This window comes from Centrocercus urophasianus, unplaced genomic scaffold (genome assembly GCF_019232065.1).
Source record: "Centrocercus urophasianus isolate 14NV4802_14NV808 unplaced genomic scaffold, USGS_Curo_1.0 seq_14, whole genome shotgun sequence".
Lineage (NCBI taxonomy): Eukaryota > Metazoa > Chordata > Aves > Galliformes > Phasianidae > Centrocercus > Centrocercus urophasianus.
In genome coordinates, this window is record NW_024884586.1 from 38736198 (window position 1) to 38755720 (window position 19523).

The window sequence follows — 19523 nt, forward strand, 5'->3', positions numbered from 1 at the left end:
ATTGGTTTTCAAAAGGATGCTTTACTGGAAACCAATGCTATTGCTTGTGGGTTTGTTTTTTTTTTTTACCAAGCTACAACAGGCGATGCCATGCAAACCTGACAGCTTCCACTGCTATCTATTACAGTGGGAACTGTTATTTCTCCTATGTGTTTGTGACTCCCATACTCAGAAGAGCTCCTACCCCAGGTGTGCAGACCATTCACAGTGGTTTTGAGTTCTTGCTGTGAGAAACTGGGGACTGAGAGCCCTTCTATAGGAGTGACTATACTGGTACAGCTGTGCTGACAGCTCTGCAGCTTGTGTTGCACAGAAATGGCATATGCAGACTCTTTGAAAAGGAGATTTCTGATGATGTAGTTTTATTACTTCCCTGGACTGGCTGTGGCTTCAGCTGTCCTTGCTCAAGAAAAGGCAAATTCATTCATTAATTATACATGCCACAGTATATATTGGTAATAGCACATCTAATTCAAGTGAATGTGATAGATGCAGGTATTCAGGCCAGTCTGCAGCATGGTACAGAAAGCCTGAAGGCAAAGGAGCTCAAACAGATGAGACTGCAAAAACAGAAGTTGAAGCCAGCCTGAAAACTTTGTCCTAAGCACTAATGAAATGTAAATGCTGCTTCTCTTTTTCAGTACTGCTGAAAAGAAAAAAGCTGTGTAATGGAGCAATGGAGTCTACCCAGAGTTTTATCTCCTAGTTTAGAATCAAGCAAGAGGGCATGGGGGTGGAAGAAGCATGCAAAGTCAGCATGCTAGCTGCAAAGCAAACATCAGGCTTATCTTAAATTTACCTTGAGACTGGAAAACAGATATTAACTAGCAAAGCATTTTCTCATAGGATAATCCACACTGTGCATTGCAAGCATCTTAACAGCTGTCTTCTATAGAGATATTTGATTTGGTTGTAATAATGGCTTTAAACACTCCTGGCATCACAAAACATGAAACAAAGATGTATGTATGTGTGCATGGGCTTGCAGACACATCTTTTCTAGAGATGCATTCATGTACAGAAATATGATGACACGGAACATAAATAAAAGCATTGATATCAAGCAAATGGTTGCAGAGACAACAGGATGTGCCTGGAATGTATCCCTCTATCCCTTTGCCAGGGTTTGTTTGTGAGAATCAGTTATAGACACTTGAACAGAGCCTTGGTGGCATGTCAATCTGTGCAAGCACTGGGCAGGAGTAGGAAGGGAGAAGCAGTGCTAAAATCCACTGTTTCTTCTGCAAGGTCATCAGAAACGCATCTGGGCTGGGGAAACAAAAACCTGTTCTGAAGTGCTGTCTTCACCATCAATATCAAAAACATCCAGATTTTGTGCTACCTTGCTGCATGTCACTCTCCCATCTGTATGGGAGTTCATACAACAGCTAAGAGAAAAGAATCTGACTGTCTTGAAAAACTTGTTTTTTTTTCCCCCGCTTTGTAATGATTTGGTGAAACATGCTCTAAACCTGGAGTGTTGGTCTTGCTCATCTCAGATTAGAGGGAGCAACTGAAAGTTGGTGTTTCTCCTGTGAGCAAATTGTAGTTGCTCCTTGGGAAGGGCAGGGGGTATGGAAGGGCACATCCACTAGCTGTGGACACTGGAAGTCCTGCAACAAGTCTGCTGCACACTTGGCAACAGAGGCTGGGATTTACATCCTTGTGTCTCTTCTCTGCAGCCTGCTCAATCAGGATACCCTATTTCCTGACCCAAGTGGGTTCACGTGAGATGATGTCCTGGTGGTCATGAGCAGAAGTAGGCCAAGCACCTCCCTCTGCTTTGCTAATTCTAGGAGACTGATCTTTCCTGCAACTTGCCAGTGTAAACATACCCTTTGTGTCTTGAACCTTACCGCTGTATTTCACAAATCTGTAACTTTTAGAAAGTTTTTTGTTCTGTGACCAAGAAAGTCTATTTCATGAAGAAAAATACATGCAAGATCAAGCTGTTTGAAGGCTGCTGAGTTATTCAGGCTCTGCTGACCAATGCTCATGGGTTATGTGAGACAGCATTGCCCTTGCTGCACAGTGCCACAGGGTGAGCTCATTCCCACTGTGGAGCTATACCACATGTATCTCTTCCCCTCTACTGTATGAGGAGCCAAAGACATATTAGACTTATTTTTCATATAGTCTCCAAATATATGTTGCTAAAGCTTTAGTAGAGTCTTGGATGTTTCATAAATATTAAGTCATAAGAAACTTTGATCTGTGGCCAAGCATGCCACACTATTTAAACAGTTATCTCCCTCACTTTGAAGTTTGCTATTTCAACACACCAGGCAGTCTGATTATCTCTGAGCTGCATCATTTAGCAGGCAAATAGCTTCTCTGTGACAAAACATAGCAATCCTGTAGGTAAGAAATAAGGGATAGAATTACATCAGGCTCTTAAAATAATTACCTCAAATCCATTATTTTCAGGTTGCTTATACTAGGATCACAAACACAACCAGTTTCTCATTCTTATCTGCTGAGACTAACAACTGACACTATCAAACTCTCACCCAACCTGCACCAGTTTGCTCTTAAAAAAGCTGGCTGCCATCAGTGCCACACAAGGCCCTAAGTGTCAGTATATGCTCTGTGTTACAGGTTTTGACTTTGTTTCTGGTTACAGACTGAGTCCTCCATGAGTGATGACTTTGACATGTGGACTAGTACACAGGGGTTTGGCCACAGCTCCTTCTGCCTAGCTGTAGTAGACATCTTCAAGGGGAAAAATGTTTTTAAATAGTTATTTTTCATGTAACTAGGAAGAAAGTGATCAGCTAGAGGTTTTAGCTGTGTTTTTGTCTCCTCAGTGAGGCACTTCCATTTCAGTGAACAGAGGCATGCTGATGATGCCTTCCATCAATTTGTAGCTGACTGCCTCAGTTACTGGAGATAAGATAGAATAAATAATGATGAAAAAAGTGCTTTTGGTCAAGTTGCTAAACATCTAGTGACTGAGTAACAGAGTGTCGGCATGTCAGATAAGATAAGGGGGCAAAGAAAAGAAGTTTTGTGTTGCCTTCCTCTGTTTTCAGGGTGAAAGATTAAAGCTCTGCTGGTGAGACAGGTTTCTTCTGACTGCCCCAGCCAGGGAAACTTGTTAGCACAGGAGTGGTCAGCCAGCAGGTCCCTGGTTGCAGGACAATTCTCCTGACTGTTGCTTTGCTTCATTTGCCTGTAGGATGTGATGGTGGTGAGATCCTCATCTCCTCAGTCTCCCTGTTTTCACTGTGAAGCAGGCCTTTTTTCTGTATCTGTGCCTTTTTGTTAAAATCATTATGTACTCTGTCTATAAATACAACACAAGGTGACATCCAGAACAGCTTTGTGATGAGGACCAAGCATGTAACAGTGTGCAAGACTTTTGCTTCTCTTCCCTTTTCAGTGACCCTTGGGACTGCTAGTGTGTCTGATGCTGCCTTGTATGCAAAGATGAGAATTTACCAGCAGCCTTACTGGTACCTCACCATTTTTTCCCAAGAACTGTAATTGGTCTAGTTACAAAACTAAGACATTGTACAGATTACTTGCAGTTAAAACTAATACATGGAAAGGTTTTAGTAGTCTCCCTGGTGTTATGATCACCCTTTCTCTGCCATGCTTGATCCTTAGGTTTGTGGCTTCATCCCTGAGGGAAGGGCACAGTGGGACAGCTGCATCCTGATCCTTGATGGGAGGAAGGTGAAGGTACAAACTCCAGGGTCCAGTTGGCATCACTTTTATATGCTTTCTATTTTTCTGTACATTTTGCTCCTTCATTGGTTCACAGATCCCCACACAATTGATCTTACTACCTGTGGTGTGCCTTTCATGCACTGAGCACTCGGTCTGTGTTCTGTTTATCTCCAAGACTGGTTTTACCCAGCTTCAGAGGCTGCAGTCTTTTGAAGGTCAGTTACTGTGCACTGATGAGCTGTTTACAGCCCTGAGGCCACCAGTGTCATTCTGAGCCTGAACTCTCAAATCTCGTTATCATCACTCTGCACCTGTACCCTTTCATTTTTCATTCTAGGTCCATAGACAGAACACATGCTCATTCTTGATAATTACTGGTAATAGAAATCTGTATTTCTAGTGATGCATAGTTGTTATACAATTATACAAATCCAAGGAAAATAATAAATTAGGTCACAATATGTATCCAGTACTGTTACACATAAAGAGGCTAAGACAAAACTCCAGGCAGCCCACATGTAGTCAAGCAGAGCCTGACAGATGGAGAGATGTGCACCCTGTGCTCTTGCAATGAAAAGGGGCTTTCTATCTCACCAGAATTTAGCCAGGTCACCAAAGCCTGGGATGGCCATGAGTGCAGCTTTGAGCCTCACCCCTTGCTGTGTCAGTAGCTAATGAATGTGGTCCCTAATTACTTACGAGAGGCCTCTCTTCTTCACTGACAATTACATCGAAGGCAGCGACTCTGTGAAGGGAGAGGGCTGGAAATCTGCATTTTTGCCCAATTTTTCCCACTGTGCTGTAAGGACTAAAGGACTGATTGGCAGGAGGCAAAGGGCCCTGTTGCCACTCTTCCCCAGTTTTTGGGAGTAGGAGGAAAGTGAGTACTGCCTAGCCAAGCCAGCAGCATCCACCTCCTGCAGGAATGGTGCTGATGGTGGGAGGGGAAAATGTTTGCAGGAGGTGGAGTGGGAGGCTGTGAACAAGAGCTGGTGCAGAGAGGAAATACAAAGAGCAAGCGTAAAAAGGAAAATCTGTTTGGTGATGCTCATTGTGATGAGAGCAGGATTCTGAGAGTAGGACTTGGTGGTTGGAGGAGAGATGAGGATGGGACACATAATAAACAGCACAGCATGGATGTAGGCAGGGAGCAAGCTGTCTGCTGCTCTTTTGTGCTGAGTGTGGTGCCTGCCTCTACTTCAACACTGTCTCTGGCAAATCCTGCAGTGGAAAAATCATAGCAAGGTGTCAGTAAACCAGGGGCTGCTGCCTGATGAAGCAAGTCTGGCAGACAGCTCCCCAGCACTGATCATGACACTGGCAGGAAATATCTTGTGAGGATGGCAGACGCCTATTGCTGGCTGTTGCCACTCTGTTCTCCCGTGGTTGGCACCTAGACTTTGCATTGCCTGCTGTCCCTGCAACCTCCGCAACTCAGAGAGGTTATCCAAGAGAGACATTGCAGAGCACTAGTTCTGCATGGCAGCATGTTTGCCTCTCTTTCCTTCCTAGAGCCCTGTGGTCTCTTTTTTTTCTTTTTTTCAGAATGTAGGAGAAAAACAGAACTCCCACATCCTGCTTGTGACTGGGGCATGCGTCTGTGAGGGTAGGAAGGAAAGCAGTCTCTTTCCCAAAATAGATATTTACGGCCTGAAAAAGCTGATTCAGCTGATGTGGGGGATTCTCTTGATCTTCAGCTCTTTCCCAGTATCATGTGGGAACAATCGTCTTTCTACTACGTTCTATTTATAAATATCCATTCCAAAATGGTTTACAAGCAAGGGAACAAGATTTAGCCTTGTGATTGCCACAGATAATTTTGCATCTGGGACATTGTGTTTCTTCCACATTTCTTGATGTGAACCACAAATCACACTAAGATCAAATACATCACTTTTTTTTTCATCCAGAGAAAATTGGCATGGTTCTCAGGTGCTCAAGAAATCTTACTTGAAGATCTGACCTCATCGAACCTCTATGTTTCACTGTTGCTTCTCTGTATGTCAGTTAACAGTAGGAGTGATAATGGCTAAGACTGGCCCCGTTAATTCTGTATTGCGCAGTTATATTTCAGAAAGATGACAAACCTACGTGGTCAGACAGGTTGCCTTAGGAATTATTTGTGTGTGTCTTGGGCCACAGAGCCACTGTAACAGATGGAGGTGAATGCAGGAAGGGGCCAGGAAGATTGTGTAGTGTACATGTATCTCATTCACTGGGATTCCTGCCATCTGTGTTAAGTCCTTGGTCATAAACTTTTCTTTTCAGAGATTGTGAGCCAGTTAGACAAAAAACCCAACCGAGAACCAATAGTGACAGTCAACTGGAGAATTTTTATTAGAAACACAGAACAGAAAGGGAAATTTTCTTTTGGCAGTAAAGGAGAGACAGTACTTTGGTCTTCCTTATGTGTGTCAGGCTGAAAATCACCCTTGCTGTAATTTCAGAGACTGTTCAACATATGGCTGAAGCTTCTTGCATCCCAAGCCATTTGGCTGCTCCTACAGTGTTTTCTGATGCTGTGATACCATTTCACTTACTTCCGAAACTGCAGTTGTAGTTAAGAGTTAGCTGTGTTCTTGTACCCACTTTCAAAGCAAGTCTGTTGAAAGAGGTTATCATTCTGCCCTCAGGCTGTTCTAACTCTCATAGTTGGTGTCAGCACTCCATGAGTCTGGAGATCTGCTCACAGGGTGATACCTACATATCTACCTTGGTAGCTATGGAAGGATGGCACTCTGCTAGACCCTAATTAGGCGTTTTCTACAAATCTCATCTGACAATATGCTTGGGTAATTGTTGTCCAAATACCTCACCTGCTCATCTAGCTACATCCTCCTGACCACTGATGGATGCATGTGTGAAGAGCCAACTACTAATGTGTGCTAAGTCTGTCAAATAGACAATACTTGTTTGGAAGTCCTCGGGCTGAAGAAAAGCTCTGTTTTGAGCTGAAGGAAGGTTTTCCAGAAATATTTGCTGCTAGATTAACGCAAAGTGATGAATGATTTATGGAGAAGAGACTTCTCTGTGCCTGCTGGAAAATAACTCCTCATGTACTCTGGTGTTAATGGAAGCTTCAGTCTCCCATGACCCTACTTTGTTGATTCAGCTTTTCTCATTTCTTATTTACTTGCTTATGTATTTATGGTAAATTACAACTGCTTAGGCTTTGTTTGCAGAAGTGTTAATCATTTAATCTGATATTCTGACTGACAATGAATTGCTAAGCAGAAGTCTTCCATTGTTATACAAACATTTATCTCTGAATACTGTTGAATCTTAACAGGTCTTCCCTTGTTTCTCAGTCAAATAAACAGTCATTCTTTGGTAGAAGAATTTAAAACATTTTTTCACACTTCCTCCTAAGAAAGTGTCACAATCAGTACCTAGAATTTTTGGTAATGACCTGGAATAAAAACTCCTCCTGGAAAAGAGCTGTATGCTACACTGGTGCAAATAGAAATAAGCATCATGCAGTTTCACATCTTCTTTAATTAGTAACAATAATTAGAGTTCATATCTCACTTCTGTTAGTGGTAGTTGGGTTAGCTATTTTTCCTATGAAGAGAGTACTGTTTGTGTCTCTGTCAAAAATCAGCATCAGGAAGGGACGGTTGAATTCAATGACTGGAGCACGAGTGAGGGCCATTATTTTAGGAGCAATTGTTGCTGCTGCCTCAGTTCCTCTCTCATCAACATCCAGAGCAGCCTTATGGACAACCTAGGAAGAAAGAAGACACAGTCATTTGGAGCAGTAACCAGCCACATGAAAGATGAACCAGGCTCCATTTACATCACTCCTCCTTTGGAGGATCCTCCATAGGAGGATTTGTAGGAGCAGAAAAGATGTGAGCTGCATTGCTATAGGCAGCTGCTTTAAATGAAGATCAGGATAGAGCAGCAGAAATTCTCTCAGCTCCTCATGAGATAAAGAAAAAGAGAACATACTGTGCTCTTATGCTTGGGTCAAATGCTTTCATTTGCCCAATTACATCTGAGGAAAAGAGGCAGCTGAAGAGGAGGAAGGGGGATTGTTTAGGCAAATAGAAGATAAACTGCCACTTAAAATAAAAAAAAATTAAAAGAAAAAAGAATTTAAAAAAAAATGAGAGTCTCTTTTATCTAAATTTCATCCCTTAATCTTGAAGTTTTCCTTGATCTTCCTTTCCCTTGTGCTTTCCCAGTTTTTGCTCATTATGCTGACACAAGCGAGGTGCCTGTGCCCAGCTGCCCCTCAGATCTAGTAGAGCTTCATTCCTGCCTTCAGCCATTCTGGCCCAAAGTAATCAGAGTGCTGCTTGTCCACTTTCCAGGTACATGTTAAAGGGGGTCAGCTCTGCACTTCCAAAACTGACTCAACAGACCAGTAGGGTGGGCTGAGGTGGGGCTAGGAACAAATAATGTCTCTTCCTGAGAAGCTGACATTTGGTGTTCTTCTCATGCTCTAGATACACCCTGGGAGATCTTGAAAGCGGCCCTGGGAAAAAGAACTGTGCAGCAAACTAATCTGATCATTGTCATTGGCAGCCAAATTCCTCTCAGTTGTAAACTTACAAACTGAAGCCAGGATATGGGAAGCTGGAAAGCCAAGATCTGTGTTTAACTGATGTTTCTGCACACCACAGGGGTGTGTGTGTGAAAGGAAGAAAAAGGTTGGTGGCAACAGACTTACTTTAGAAACCTTCAGCTCTGGGACACCAGTGATGCCGGAGAGATCTGCCTGGTTGGTGAACACGTCCACAATTCCCATCTTGCTAAGTATGTTTGTTATTTCATAGCTCCCAGAGATAGAAAATTTGGGGAAGTAGAGCTGTATTTTGCTGTTGGGCAGAAGAAAAGTACAGAGGGTGGTAAGAGATCTTTTGCAGAGGTAAATGTTCATGGGAAAGCTGTGTCATTCCTATGGGTACCAAATACCAGGAGTCTGGACCAGCTATAAAAATAGAATGAGCACTAGTCTGTTGGCTCTTCTTACAGATGCTGTAACTCACAGTAATAACAGTGATATTTATCTGGTGTTTTTCTTTATCAAATGTGAGAGCACTCAGCAGAGGAGAGCAGTAATGAGAGTCTCTTTACAGTTAGGAAACATGAGACACAGAGATGACAGCCCATATCACTCAAGCAGGGAGGGGCATGAAATAGGGTACATACAGATCTGCCTGGGGAAAGATGTGATAAGCCCCAGCAATTCAAACCAAAGTAGTGCTTTGGCATCACTCAGGGGGAGGTTCTTCCTCCTGACACCTGCACAGGGCACCTCATCTTCTCCATTTTCTAATGTCTCTCCTCTGGACACTTGCTGTGATAGAGCCTGTGTTCAACAGTGAGAAGCAGATAGGTAGGGTAGACACGCTGAACAAGTTCTGTCCAGCTCCAGAGATCGAAATGTATTCCTCAAGTTACTCCTGATGGAATTTGTGCCACCTCCAGACTATCTGTGTGCAACTCCTGCTTGCTATGGTTTTCACTTGATTTCTTTCACATGCTGTCTAGGGGGCTTTAGAGCAGGATTTGCCTTTTAAGTAAATCACATCTTCTGTCTTTCCCTGGAGTGAAGTGAACAGAATTCAAGACCTACTGCTGCCGCCTTTATGTGTTACTGCCCAGTGTATAAGAAGATGATAGGATCAAGCTTATTAGCACTAGAATAATCAACCTAGAAGAATCAAAATTGCCTTTTGGTTCTATTTCCTATGAAGAACGTATGTATATGTGGGACTTGAAGGTGCTTGCACAAGTAACTTATTTAGATATGAGTTTTCCTAATATGCACCTGAGAATTACATTTTTATTTTTCAGAGCTGAGGCATCACATATTAGTTCATATCCAGTTTGTTACCCATTATGTCTTTGTTAACTGTGTTAGTATTTCAATGACATACACCAAGAATCATGGGTGTGAACTGCCAAGTCTTGTTGAGAATCAGGGCTGAGCTTGGTAAATTAGGCACATATCACCTTGATATTACTCATCAACTGGTGCTTAGATTTCTTTCCTCTCAGTCAAATAATATTGAGATACATACTAGCTGATGCTAGTTTCAGTGGTAGGAGCTGACAAAATCTCCTTAGATTTTAACAGTTTCAGAAACAGAATTCCAGAAAAATCAGGTGACCTGTAATCAGTCACCAGCCTGCTCTAACAACCACTGGGTAATGCAGGGGTAAGGACAACATCTGTGTAGGGCATATTATGAATTAATACAAAGTCATCATTTATTTAGGGTTTAGACATATTTCTGAGTTATATGTGTCAGTGACACATATGAGGTAGAATATATTAACTGAGATGTGATTAGAGATTTTGCTTTTGAACTGCCACTTTCTCACTCAGGCAGTGGACTGTTTCAGAATCCTATAAGGGATTACTCTTCAGCACTCTCAAGACCCCCTCAGGGTGGTTTGTGCTCCGGTGGGGGAAGCATAAGGTCACTTAGGCATAAGCCAGGGTATAGTTAAATACCAACTAGCTGCAATATTTTTATAGCTAGGATGCACAAGAAAAAAAAATAGCCCACTCAGTTATCAGAATCAGCCACTCTGTAGCATTGCATTTCCAAAAGAGAGGAAAAAAAGCATAGATCTAGGTCCCGCTGCAGCTGACTGGCAGATTACCTCTTGAATAGATGGTCTGACCATTTCTTGACTCTTTCCTTGTCCAGAGTTTGCTCTAACTGCTTCATTTTCCCTTTTGCTGGCAGAACTAGAAATGCAGTAGCACTTCCATTGTAATGAAGACGTACCACGGTGCAAGGCGGGTCCTCATCAAAATACAAGTCAAATGTGCCAACTTGATACATCATAGGAACTTTCACAGTAGTTTCAGCATCCACAAAGAACTTCCTCTCTTGAGTATTCTCTGGTTTAAAAGGCTTTTCCCAGTTGCCTGATACAGAAAGGGAAATGCAACTGAATGTCCCATGTCTCATCTTATCATAGATGGAATGTTATATAGCTAATCGTATGCACCTATTCTTCCAATTCATAAATTCAGTTTTCAAACTTAACATTTTAAGATGTATGTCACAGTAAACCAAAAATCTTTTACTCAGTCAAGAAAGTGTAAGTGTATTAGATTGTATTACTTCTCTCTTCAGATGATCTTAGTAATCTTTCTGTAAATTATGATTTAAGGGCTCACCTGACAGCATCTGTATTCTGCATACATTTGATTTCTATTAACTTTAACAAAAGTCTCTGTCTGTAGATAAAATTGATGTAGGATCCTATATTTGAGTGCTGCTGTGTCAAGCTTAATACCACATAGTGGTATCCACATCGGAAATACTGTTCCTTAAAATGCCTTCGTCTGATCAGCAGTAGCTTCTTTCATATATAAATACGTTTGTGTGTATATATTCCAAGGACTTCAGAAGGAAAAAATAGGATTTTATAGTATATAACAAATTAGGCCAGTGAACAGTGCATGCTTCTACAGACTTCTAAAAGATTAGATATGCATTTATTAAAAACTGAAAAAATGTGGGCCAACTGGAGCTATGAAAGCGTCTAGGGCTGCATCCCAGAGCACAGTTCCTGCATTGGCCTTGAGCAGAGCTCAGCCTTCAGGGTCTCTTTGTGCAGGGTTCTGCTGCTCTCCTTGGCCCAAGCACACCACATGGGTTTCAATCCCATCAAATAGGATTTGAAATTTCTGCTGGAACAATTTCCCAGTGAGGCAGCTGATGAGATCACTTAATAAAAACAAATAACACAAACATTAAATGACTTACCTCTAAAGAAAACAAAGCTAGCCAGGAGCATTACAGTCTGAGGATCAATTTCCTTAACCAAATTAGTAATCTTCCCTTGTGTTTTATTCTCTACATAATCATTGATCTCCTTCTCAGCCTCTGTGGGATTGTTGAAGTCAGTAGCTAAAACCTCTAGTTGATACAAAGGTTTGGCATCATCTAAAAACTTTTCTAGTGGTTTCAGCTTCTCTTTTAGAAAGATTGCATTTCCCATGTTGAGCTGTACCCCACTCTCAGGATGGCTCAGCATGTGCATGAGATTGTGGAAGCCTTCATGTATCTCTTTCTCCTGAATTTCTGTAAGGTTAAAGGCAAGTCCTTCCAGGATCTGAATCTTGGTGATTGACCTAGCCCCCAGGGCCAGCATTGCAAAGGCAGTGGAGATGCTTACAGGAGAGAAGAAAATGTTCTTATTAGGCTCTTCCAGTGCAACTTCATTTAGAAGTTTAAATGCAAAGTCAGCATTGTTTGGCACTAGCTTGAGGCAAGCAGCTGCTTCAGCACTGTGATGCATATGATAGTTAGGTTCGTTTGGATCACGTCCATTGTGGTGGCTGGCTGTATGCTGACCATAAGCAAAAGCATGAAGCCCAACCAGAAGCAAACATATATAAAATACAGTCTTCATCTTCTTGTATTAAAATCCTATGGAGAAAAGAAAAATTTATGATTAAGGTAAGCTAATTAATCAAATAGAAAGAGTTATTTTGTCATTCTCACTAAAAAAGAGCTCACGTTTTTCTCATCTTAATTTCCTTTAAAAGAAAAAAAATAAAATAAATCTTTCACCAGACATGATTTTTTTTCTTTTTTTGTTGTTTGTTTTAATTTCCCCTGGCCTTCTGACAAATCTTCCAGAACTCTTTCTGCCTCACACTAAATGCCCACAAAGGCATTTAGTGCTGAATTTTCAGCACTGATTTGCTGAATACACAGCACCCTCAGCAGGCCAGACAAGAGAGCATACCCCCACCAGAAAACACGCCATGACTAATCATTGGAGGACTGCAATAGTACTGTGCTTTTGACAATAATGGTCTAAGATAACTCCTCGAAAGAACATCACAGAGCAAGTCTGGATGTTCTGTGAGTAAGGAAAGAGAGAAGAAATTCACACAAGTGGACAGACAGCAGTAGCTATGTACAAATAGAACTGGAGTAGTTAGGCCCAGAGATCTTTAAATAACCTTTTGGTCAGACTGATAAGGCCCTTCATTTCAAGAGAGAACAAACGATGGTGGCTGTAGCAAACCAAATATGAAGCTCTATGTCTCTAAGGAATAGGTTCTCTTCCTTTCTCTATAAAAATGATATGACACTTAAAACATTACTTTGGGTTCTTATTTTATCTCTTAAGAGACAAACCGAACCATTGGAGAGGATTCATTTTCAACACAGCAAAAGTAGACAGTGACACCAATGAAAGCAAAGCCTTATTTTTATCAGATGCTCTACTGGTCAAAGGGCAGTACATTTATCTTATCCTGTTACTCTCAGCTGTGTTGTCTACATTTCTTTACAGAGCTGACACTGTAACAGCTCTTACAATTGGACATTGGAAATGTAGAGTCCCAGTGGGCCTCATTTCTCTTGAATCTAATGCAAAGAAATGGTGAGAAACTTCCAAAGGATGTATGGAGGTAATGAGCCAGATTTGCTAGAAATTGTATGAGGAGGGACATATTCTAATTGCACCTTTCTATTCTTGTATTATTTGACTTGAAAGATTGTGGTCAGAAAGATCATGGTCCTGATTTCACCACAGCATCAGAGAGATCACTTTTCATTAGTATTTGATTATCTAGTTATGATTAGACTTGAATAAGAGCAACAAAATATTTTGAGCTATAATCAGATATTTAAACAACTGCAAGTCTGATGAAAGTATTTATAAAAGGCAGTCCTGCTTGCAGCAAGACTATATTATTGATAAATTGGAATGGCCATGAGCATCCCTGGCAACTGCATTTTCAATTACTGTGCACAGTAGTTTTAAATTATATTTCAGCCTCCTCCTTTGATTCTGTCATTGAAATGATACTGCTCAGTATAACTATCCACTTTTAACTCATCATAAAAGCTCCAGTTCTGAATATTTAAAGCCAGCTATGTGTGATCCAATGTGTTAGTCAGACTTTGAAATCTGCTCCCAGACAAAAGCACAAAATGTGAGCCTAATCTATTTCCATGTATCTAGAGGTCTGATTCAGAATCTGTCTCTGAATAAATTACTTACTGTGAATTTACTCAACCGCAGGCATGATTTATTAAAAACAGCAAGAACAAAAAAGAATGAAATATTTCATTTTAAAACAGAAGTCACTACCTGTTCCCTATCTCATCACATTTACTATCTATAACAAAGCACAGCATATGGGTGGATTTTTGTATATAGGCACTGAAATGACAATTTCTTTCAATTTCGAGTGCAATGTAGGAATGGAATTTAACTAATCTGGCCTCAAAATTGTAGCTAATGGGTGTATGAGCTTTGTAAAGTATTGGTTATAGTTTTCAGAAGGATTTTTCTTCTATCCTGATATTTTTGCTCTATGCAGTTATGACATATTTGCTTTTCGTGTTTAGTTTTCACAGAATTAATTTCATTTTATTTATTTTCACAGATAATTAACTACAATCTGAATGTAAATCATCCATCTGTTACTCAGCACTGGCCAATCACAAACGTTCAAGAGTTATGAGTCAGCTTTCACAGAAATCTTGGTAATGGTGAATTCTAAAATCATGAGATTATGAAAGACTCAGCAGCTGTAGTGTGTAGAGATCCTTTCTTGTGTGTATGCTTAATGGGGACACTTTCATAATAGAATTTAGATCCTGTAAGCCTTTAGAATGTGACTGGGAGCTATTTCTTCTACTTTGTGTTTACTAATCTAGTTGATACTACTGCACTTTTAAGTTAGCAGAAGATTATCCAGTGATAAGTTAACAACTATTTTGTTTTGGAGCAGATTCTTAGGCTATCCTCATGATTGAGTTTTCCTACTAAACACTTGCTGTACACTTACTAAAGAACAAAGAGCTAAGAATCTCTGCTTAAAAAGCCCTAGGGAATTCCCTATCTGAAAAGGATAATTTAGAAGAAAGCTTTCTTTCTTAAGACTCATACTGTCTCTGGAGAACAGTTTGCCAAGAGACATTCTGTCAGATTGCCCACAGACATGGGAATACAGTGAAGAGCTATTCAATTGCAATGCCATATTTACAATAATTTGTTGAATAGCCTGGAAGAAAAACAGTTGAATTCTCTGCCTCTTTTCTTCCTTTTGTCTATGTCAGGCCATGACAATATATTTTCAGTATTCAGGAAAAGGTTTCATTCATGAAAAGCTTTCAGTCAAGCCTGACAGTGCTTGACTCAACAGCTGTAGGATAGTGATGTTTCAAGCAATTTATCCATAATAAATTTGGTGATAACATTCATTGAGTATATTACAATCTTTCCTACCATGCAAACCAGAATTACTTTTTTTTTTTTTTTTTTTTTAAGATGCTCTTTCCTAGAAAGAAAATGGAGAAAACTGGGACTGGCTGTTGCCTCAAAATAAGTCCATTAGAACACCTATAACAGAACGAGGCCAAGTTTTCCAACTGACAGAAGTTGATTCTTTGTGGATACAGTTAGTTTATCTATTTGAGGGCTGATTTTTGTCTCAGTGATTTGGAGATGCATATTCATCCCATTCTGCTCCCATAAGGGATCTTCACCTATACTCATTTTAGACAGGAACATTTGCACTGTTTGAAAATGCATGCAGGCAAGAAATAGAAAAGCTATTTGCTCACCAGATGGTGCTGCTTCCCTCTTAAAAACAACCAAATGAGGAAATCTGAGAAACTTTGTCCTGATAGCTGGTCCCTCAGGGGACCAGGCATAACAACACACGACCCCACCACCATCAGTAGTGTCTGTTGAACTCATCTCAGCTACTCATGGTCATACCCAAAGAAGAAACTAAAAGAATTCAAGCACACAAAAGTCACAAAAGAAGGAACTGACTACTCACATTTGTGTGTGAGAAACTGGTCTCAGAAACCCACTGCACATGATGGCCTATTTACAGGAGCACCACAAATTCACTTGTTTTTTACTGGCTGGCCTGAAAGCTCTCAAGATACCTCCCATCATGCTCCTGGACAAGCTCAGGCAGTTGTCAAGAGCGATCAGCTAGATATTTATTTCTGAGATTCAGAGTTTTGATACCCCTGCACCCAAGACCTGAGAACACTGCAGGCACAAGTTGAAGGTATCAGATTCTGAAAAGAATCCAGTCATTGTCATTGTTTCATTAAAGTAATTACTTTTGCAATAGAAACATAGAAATCAATTTTAGAATGTTATTTAGAAATGCATGTAATCCTACATGTGTGTAAGTCAATGATTTCTGTAATCAGGTGTGTTACTTTTCTCTGTAAGGAGTAAACTTCTCTGTTAGACGTTTTTGAGTAAAACTTCTAAGTTATATAAAACATCAATACCTCTGTCAAATTTGCTTGCATAAATCCAAACAAACCCTGGGAGAAGGGAAGAGAGGGAATAAAATCAGAGCTGTTCCCAGCGTCACCTGCCTTCTGCAAGATAGCTTGGGATGTAAGAGCTCACCAGGAATTGCAGCCCTCAAGAATGGCATCACCCCTTCGAGGCTTCTTTTACCTGGAAACAGGTGAACACAGTCTCTCACTCTTCAGAGCACTCTTAGTATTTACTTTTTGGATCTGTGCTACCACACATACCTATGGATAAAGTATTACTGAGGCCAGAAGAAAAAAAGGGAAATGCAGTATTTAGGGCAGTCATGAACAGATCAGACTGAGTTCCTAGTTTCTACTTTCCAGTGTACACCTGATCACTATACAGTCTCTACATGAACATTACAGTTCGGCATCACTGTGATTTCAGCTCACCTGAGCAGCTGAAGAACAACTTTTCCCTCCTTCCTGCTCAATTATCCTTCAGTCTGATGATTAGAGGATACAAGTAGATGTCTCATCTGAAAGAGAAGTACAGCTCAGATATCCTATTCTCTAAGCAAAGGTATTACCTCTGGCCTTGAATATACTGTAGTAAAATTAGTTTAAAAACATTATCTGTACTCTAGGCACCCATCCCCAGGCTCTGAACAAAACAGGGCCTGTTCCCTCTAGCTGGGAAGAGCAGGAGGTATGTTGAAGATTTGTTGGCTCTAGAGATCACCTTGCTTCCCCACAAGGCAATGACACCCTTGTCTGCCATTCTTGGTACTCCTGCCAATCATGTAACAACATACAGGCAAACGCCTAAATGGTGCCTGTGCGCTTTGTATCCAATTGGCCAAGTAAGCCTCTTTACCACTGAAACAGTTGCTAAGTCAGATTTAATATACTACAGAAGTCTTAAAATCAACTGACTGCAATATGATACACTTTTGAAATCTCCGTTAAAAAAAAAAAAAAAAAAAAAAAAAAAAAAAATGTCTCTACTTACAGCAATTTTCAAGGATCCTGCTGTCCTCACCAGAACTACCCTGCAGCACCCTCTGTTATTTATACTGTTAAATAGCATTATGAAAGCAAAGCGTCCTCTAGAAAATATTAACCAAGGCAGACAGGTGTTATTACATTAGGAACAGAGCAGAGCAAACAGAGAAGACAATTTTTTGGAGAAGGCAGCTGACTCTTGCTGTATACATGTGGCCTAACCCTGCCTTTGCTTACAACAGTTGTAAGAGTTCTCCTGCATTTCTGCACTGTCCCCTGCTGGGAAATCAGCCCTTCACTCTAGCACATAGCTTGCATACACCATTAATTTCTACAAATAGCCTGACTAGCTACATTAGAACTACTGAAATGAGTAAAATTAAACACATTCATAATACTAGATAAAGCATTAGGAAAAGACTGCTAGATGCATGCCATTGTCAGATCTCATCTCAATATTCTTCCTCTTCACACCAGAATGTGAATAGCTTCATATGGTTTATTAACTTTAAATTATTATTATTAAATTATAATCATTCTTATTTGTCTAATAAGGGACAGGTGTTAGGGACTTCACTAGTAAACTTAGAGGGGTAATATCAGTGTATCTAGTGGCTCCAGGTTGTTGCAAGGACAGTGATATGATGACAGAGATGGGTACTGTATCATTCGTGCTACCCCAGCCAGACTGGTGTGTAGGTGGACAATCAGCAACATTATGCCCTGGTGTACTGCCACCAACTGCAAGTACTCTCAAATTGCAGGGGAGGAAGCATCAGCTAGTAAGCTAAAACATGATTTGTATGAAGATGGACCCATCAGGAAGGCCACTTGTGTTTCATACAATCCTTCTTCACAACAAACTCCTTGCAGAAGTCTGTAACCCTACAGCACTGTGGAGGAAGAGCATTAGGATCTGTGCTAATGCGAGTCTGGAGAATATAACGGGTCATTGCATAGATGAGCACCTCACATCCAGCAGGAGCATCCCAGTAGCAAGTGGGGGATCACAGCAGTAACTTCATCTTAAAGGAGGCATTGCTGAATCTTCTGTGGAGATTAGGGTTTTTTCTTTGCAGACCATGTGTTGAAACAAGGCTTTACATTCTGCATGGCTGTGACGTTGTTACAAATTCTGTCTTTCTAGGCTTCTCTGTGCCTTTCACACATGCAAAGGCAAACAGAGTCGTTCAGTACCAGTTTGGATCAAGACTGCTAGAGCATTTGTTTGAGTTGTTTACCAGCTGGTGAGATATTGGTAAAGCAGCTGAATGCTTCAGTGCTTAATGTAAGTGAAAGCAGCCCCCAGAAGTACAGAGTTTTACCTTAAATGTCTACAGGTGAACAATAATAAGCACCAAGAGTGCACAATAAAGTACAAAAATTACAGCTATGATTAAAGTTATTAAAAAAGTGAAGAAAAAAACTAACTTAATGTGACTTCATTTAAGAACAGTTTACTCTAGCAATGAAAAGTGTCCCTTAGCTGCTGATATCTGGATGAGAAGGCAAGAGGAAAAAAACAAATAAAATCTGATGTGCACCAATCTCTGATGTTACCAGCACTGATGCTGGATTTTTTTTCCCTTTAGCATCCAATAGTTTCATCAACCATGTGTATTACCCTGAAATTTACTGACATTCTTTTTCAGTGTTTGATAATGTTGAACACGCAGCATTTTATTTTCTAGAGTTAATGGGCTGCTTCTCTGCCGTTTTGAAAAACAATTCAAAAATAACAGAGCTTCCATTTGCTCCTCTAGATCTGGGTCAAGCTACATTAGGCATCTTATTATTTTGAACTCTAATTTACTTTTTTAATATTATTATTGCAAGATCTTAATAACACTTTCACCTTCAGTAAATTGTCTCCATTAACAAAAGTCACCCAGCTTGAATTTCCTTGGAAACAGACTGACTGTAGTCCAAAACAAATCAGTTATTTAAATTAGAAAAACTGCATGCTTGCTTTCCTGGTGGAGGAACACTTTGATCTCTTTAAAATATTTAACTGGTTACCCTGAATCCCATTTGAAACCACGATGGGTTGCTGTTCTGATGAGGCCCTCTGAAGTACAGTGAGCACATATGATGCACTGAGATGGCATGTCAGTGTGGAGCTGCTGAAGGCTGCATCTCTGTATAATCAATGAATGTAGAGATATTGTAGTCATGAAATATAACAAAGAGCTTGGCTACGCAGTTATTATACCAAAACAGAATAGATAGAATGCTTACCCATATCCTAGGCTTGCTATGAAACTCCAGAGGAGGAGATCTCCAGAAGTGATCCTTCCTCACTGGTAGTCAGCTCTTAAATGGGTCTAGGAGAGGTGGAGCCAGGCTCCACCCCTTCTGGCAGCACAGGTGAATTGCCTTCACCTGTGATCAATCAGAGGTTCAGGCCGTGATTCAGCAGTTCACATACACTCTCTCATTCTCTTGCTCTGCACGCAGCAATATTTGTCTCTCAAGGTGTTTCAAGGGGAACTGCACTCTTAATTACACAAACAGCTCAGAAGTGACTTCCAGGAGGAAGTTACTCTCAGTGGCAATAAAGAGAAGGTACAGCAATGTCAAGGCTCTGCTCCTGTCCTTTCAAGCAAAGATATG

General features: G+C 40.6%; 1 protein-coding gene across 10 annotated transcripts; it reads right to left on the reverse strand.

Moving 5' to 3' along the window:
* Positions 1-5985: 5985 nt before the first annotated feature.
* On the reverse strand, positions 5986-19246 carry LOC122158319 (alpha-1-antitrypsin-like). Of its 10 annotated transcripts, XM_042814941.1 has the most exons (10): positions 19149-19215; positions 17879-19048; positions 16918-17014; positions 16359-16444; positions 16057-16107; positions 15933-15968; positions 11412-12077; positions 10294-10564; positions 8348-8495; positions 5986-7396 (listed from the first exon to the last, which is right to left on the reverse strand). In XM_042814941.1, the coding sequence occupies exons 7-10, from the start codon at positions 12058-12060 to the stop codon at positions 7190-7192; spliced, it is 1275 nt and encodes a 424-aa protein (XP_042670875.1). In that variant the 5' UTR covers positions 12061-12077; positions 15933-15968; positions 16057-16107; positions 16359-16444; positions 16918-17014; positions 17879-19048; positions 19149-19215; the 3' UTR covers positions 5986-7189. The 10 variants fall into 10 exon arrangements, with proteins under 10 accessions (XP_042670875.1, XP_042670876.1, XP_042670877.1 ...); XM_042814942.1 differs by lacking the exon at positions 15933-15968; XM_042814943.1 differs by lacking the exon at positions 15933-15968 and having other exon boundaries at positions 16023-16107.
* Between the last annotated feature and the right edge of the window lie 277 nt (positions 19247-19523).